The sequence below is a fragment of the Pyxicephalus adspersus genome, chromosome 1, assembly GCF_032062135.1.
Source record: "Pyxicephalus adspersus chromosome 1, UCB_Pads_2.0, whole genome shotgun sequence".
NCBI classification, from domain to species: domain Eukaryota; kingdom Metazoa; phylum Chordata; class Amphibia; order Anura; family Pyxicephalidae; genus Pyxicephalus; species Pyxicephalus adspersus.
In genome coordinates this window covers 164,002,409-164,007,091 of record NC_092858.1, presented here as the reverse complement: position 1 = coordinate 164,007,091, position 4,683 = coordinate 164,002,409, and the positions used below count along the sequence as shown (strand labels likewise).

At 38.4% G+C, this 4,683-nt stretch overlaps 1 protein-coding gene across 1 annotated transcript in view; it reads right to left on the bottom strand.

The window, feature by feature from the left end:
- The window catches only part of HUNK (hormonally up-regulated Neu-associated kinase), a 73,224-nt gene extending 70,519 nt beyond the window's left edge, over positions 1-2,705 (bottom strand). The window contains exon 1 of the mRNA XM_072398155.1: positions 2,548-2,705. Within this exon, the coding sequence (XP_072254256.1) occupies positions 2,548-2,648 (101 nt within the window). The 5' untranslated portion in view covers positions 2,649-2,705. The remainder of the gene's footprint in view (positions 1-2,547) is intronic.
- Positions 2,706-4,683: the final 1,978 nt, after the last annotated feature.

Genomic DNA, 4,683 nt, shown 5'->3' with positions numbered 1-4,683 from the left:
ATTTATTGTTCATTGATCTATCTTCCATCAATGTATCTATAATCTATTTATTGTTCATTGATCTATCTATCTTCCATCAACGTATCTATAATCTATTTATTGTTCATTGATCTATATATCTTCCATCAATGTATCTATAATCTATTTATTGTTCATTGATCTATATATCTTCCATCAATGTATCTATAATCTAGTTATTGTTCATTGGTCTATATATCTTCTATCTATCAATGTATCTATAATCTATTTATTGTTCATTGGTCTATCTATCTTCCATCAACGTATCTATAATCTATTAATTGTTCATTGGTCTATATATCTTCCATCAATGTATCTATAATCTATTAATTGTTCATTGATCCATACATCTTCCATCAATGTATCTATAATCTATTAATTGTTCATTGATCTATATATCTTCTATCAATGTATCTATAATCTATTTATTGTTCTTCCTTCCTTCCTTCCTTCCTTCCTTCCTTCCTTCCTTCCTTCCTTCCTTCCTTCCTTCCTTCCTTATTAATCTATTTATTGATCTTTCTATCACTCTTTTATAAGTATGTCTATATTCTATCTATCCCTATGTATTGTACAGCACTGCCTAATATGTTTGCGCTATCCTGTTTATTATTAATAATTTTAATGTGCGTACTCCATATATCCTCCATATATGCATTTTGAGCAGTTAGTTTCAATGTGCATTGCTCCAGCATCAGCTCCACACACCCTATGCAACGTGTTCCAGGTCATCTGCTTGCCTACTCATAGCATTGAAGTCACATTTCCACGTGCACTTCCATGTGATATAGAACATTGCTGTACAAAAGAAAACCCAGCACAAACCATGCTGAAATCACATACTCCTACATGTAATGCAAGGTCTGATATCTAAACAGAACTTGTGCACCCAGTAAAGGAGAAGAGAAGGTTTGGGCAGCATCATTGTCCAGAAGCCATGCCCGCCATACTGTGCCAACAATATTAAGTATGTTACATTGGGATTTGTAGTTCCTCAGTAACAATAGGGAATAAATAAATATAAATATAATTTATACATTGAGAGAGAGAAAGAGATACATTGCAATCTTAGAGAAAGATACATATATTGCATATAATGATTTCTGCACACTATACATATAAATATTTGCATTATTGCATTATTATTTTATTTGCATTATTGTAATCAATATGAATATCTGATTAATATAATCATTAATATAATCAATAATCATTTATTTATAACATACAAAGAATCAATATAGAGACTTTAAAACACCCCTAGCACCCAATATGTCATGCACACAAAAATCCATTGTTACCCAGAACACTACAATCTAGTTCGCCGGAGCTCCAGGGATGCCGGTACATATCACATCTTTACGCCAGAATTATTATATTTATTATTACTGGCAGTAAATTAGTCTTCCTGAATGAACAAAAGGAGCAGCTTACAAATGAGTAACAATACAAAAGCAATTCACACAGCGTGAAAACACGACTCTGCTAAGTGGAAATGATCTGGGATCCCGCCAAACCATCATAGCGATAATCAGTACTTAGACAAAACTGGCAACGTGGCCAAAGCCAGGCGCTTTGTACTATTGGGCTGTCTCGCAGGGGTGAATATTGAATTCAGGGAGGGCAATTAGTTTAATCTGCACATAATAATACCACAGCTATAGCTGTAAAGCTTTGCTTTTGTGCAATGCACATGTCAATATATTACAATATCATATTTCTACTAACTCTAAAACCAATTCTCAGGATCTACAGAGAGGGCATGTTGTCCAGGTTCAGACACATTTTGGGGCAAATAAATGTGGTGGTAAATTATAAGGGGTATATGAACCACACATTCATTGCAGGTGAATCTTTCAGGTGCTTGAATAACCACCAATGTTTTGTGAATGTTACATTCACTGCTTGATAAATATACCCTTGTTTCATATTGCATGTTTTTTAGGTACCTGGATGCTATCAATATCAGCTGCACATCTGCCCCTGGATTGCATGCTACTGTTCTTGTAAAGTGTCCCCAATGAGCACAACTTTGCTCCAGGTTGGTGGTCCCCAAGAACTGGAATTGCCCCCTTTAATGTGCACCTGTCATGAAAAAAGCAGACTTTATTCTGCAAAGGCTGGAGTCTGGGCTGCCTGATTCTGACTCAGGACAAGCATGCAGCAAGTGAACACCAGAATTATTTAGAATCCGTATAGCAGCCAGGCAGCTATGAATTTGAGAATGAGAAGTCAGCAGTGGAAACTTCTCATGACAGGTTTTCTTTAATCTCATGACATGTGCTGTACAAAATAAAACAAGCATGCAATGAAAAAGTATTTGGTACCACACAAAGCGTGCAATCCTGTTCAATTTCTAATATGCAATCTATAACAAATTACTAGAATATACATTTTCTCCATGGAAATGAAAAAAGAAAATGAATGCAGGAGTTTTAAAAAAATAATGCACTTTGCTTCTGATAATATATTTCAATCTAATGCATTGTTGCAAATAATTGGTGCAAAAGAAATAAAATGCATTATTACTTGTTGCCCTGCTCATCCTCCTCCAGGTTCCAGTCCAGAGGCAGCTCCTTGGCATTATTTTCCTGGATGCAGGGTGATCTCAGGGTAGTTAGGACAACCATGCTTGTTGTGATGTGACTAGTTGTGTGGCATCGGTCGATGTGCAGCCCTCTATCCCAGCTCCCTTGGATAAAGGGAAAATTTCTTGCAGCCAGCAAAAAGACGCTGCCAGATTCTGATTGGTTAAAAAAGTCACATTATCGACTGAGATTGCAAGATTTCCTGCATATTAACAGAAGCTGTTGTATGGATCAGGGATAACAGACATGGGTATCTTGTTGCTTAGCAACAGACGAAAAGGAACACAAGATGGAGACAACAAAATAATGGGGTGATCACGCACCGCCACAGACAATGAAAGAGGATTGGGAACATAAAAGCCAGTCACGAGAAATTTTGGACCAGAATGGTGGATGGGGTGCTGAGATTTAATAGGATAATGTATATCAGAAATGTGAAACCTCGGCTTCCCAAAAAGGAGTTTTGGATTTAGACAATGGCTTGCAGCTTGCTGAAGTTTAATCTGCTTATATTTTGCTTTTTTGGTTACTCTTTTCGCTCCCTCATCAGTAGGCTAATGAAATGGTTATTATAAACATTCCTGCCCATAATACATACTTTGCAATATGTATCATTGTAAGATCATAAGGGCTGGAAGGGTGCTGTGCATTGCTTCCTGAAAACATCACAACCCCCCGCTTCAGTTTTCTCCTTAAAGTGGACCTAAACTCTAACATCGGGCATAATATTAGATATCTATACACACTTATTTGCACTGGATTTTTAGTTCCCCTTAGGGGTGCTGGTTGTGTCTTAACTTAAATAAAACATTCATTGCCATAAAACATTCATTATATGTATGGAAGCGGCCATCTTGTGTGTGGCAGGTTGATCTTGACAACCACTCCTGACCTTCCTCCCACCCACAGCCCTCCCTCACTGCTCAAACTTTATCACATTATCACAGTGTTGGGACCTTTACTGTTTAACATTTTTATAAATGATATAGAGTTAAAAAAAAGCATTAAACCATGCTGGCCAATCAGAGCAGTGGGATTGGTTGGAGTGAATTCACTCCCACTGCCTTGATCTGTAAGGGTGACATTCTTCTGTCTAGGAGGCATTCTTCCCACTGATCACCATACTAATATACATAATAATTATAGTATGGGTTCCCTGAAGATCTGAAAGTTTTTTCATGTTAAAAATATTGAAAAAGGCTAGACTAGATGATGTTAGGTATTCTCCAACCAGGAAAGGAGAAGGGTTTGATCCTATTTTTCTGCAGCTTCTAAAGTAACAGTCTCCAACCAGTGGTCTGCAAGAAAATGTTTGTGGTCTGTGGCTCTGGCCAGTGCATCTCCCCCAGGAGAAGGACCCCGCAGGGAGGGCACACCGGCAGAGCCACGGACCACGTCTCCCGTACAGATCTGCGATAGGAGAGTGGGGGGGTTCTGGTATCATGACGTCACTATGTGGGAAGTTTCTTCCCCTTTGAGTGACAACCAGCTTTCTGCACATGCACGGTTCGGAGCCGGTAAATTTAGTGGTCTGTGGGTCCGAAAATGTTGGCGACCACTGACCGAAAGCTTGCAATAGGCTTAGGTGCTAGGTTGCTTGTTGTATATAAACAGTCTGGCATGTGACAGCCTGCAGAGAAAAAGATGTATGGTACTTGAAAGTGACTCCATAAGGTTACCCTTTTTTTTCTGGGGCTAGTTGTAGTTTTGTGGTCAACAAAGAAAAGTAATGTAATGTGTTACATCTATAATGTGTTATGTTGCAGACCCTTCCTGTTCTGGGGTACAGGACCTGCTAATGTCTTATCATAAAGGTGGTCCTCGCCATACAGTATGGGGCAAAGAGGGATGTGCAACCTGCAGGTACACATCATACCAACATTTTCAGTCCAGTGGACTATGGGTTATTGTACATTGCACATCCATTGTACTTTTGTATAATAAATATAAGCTTGTCCGGGACAGTCAACCAGCTGTATACTTAGAGAGGAAAGTAATTCAAAATCAAAAATCCCGGCTACCCAACCTACTGTACATCATGAATGCTAGACAGTCATTGATTTAAAAAGCTGCTTGC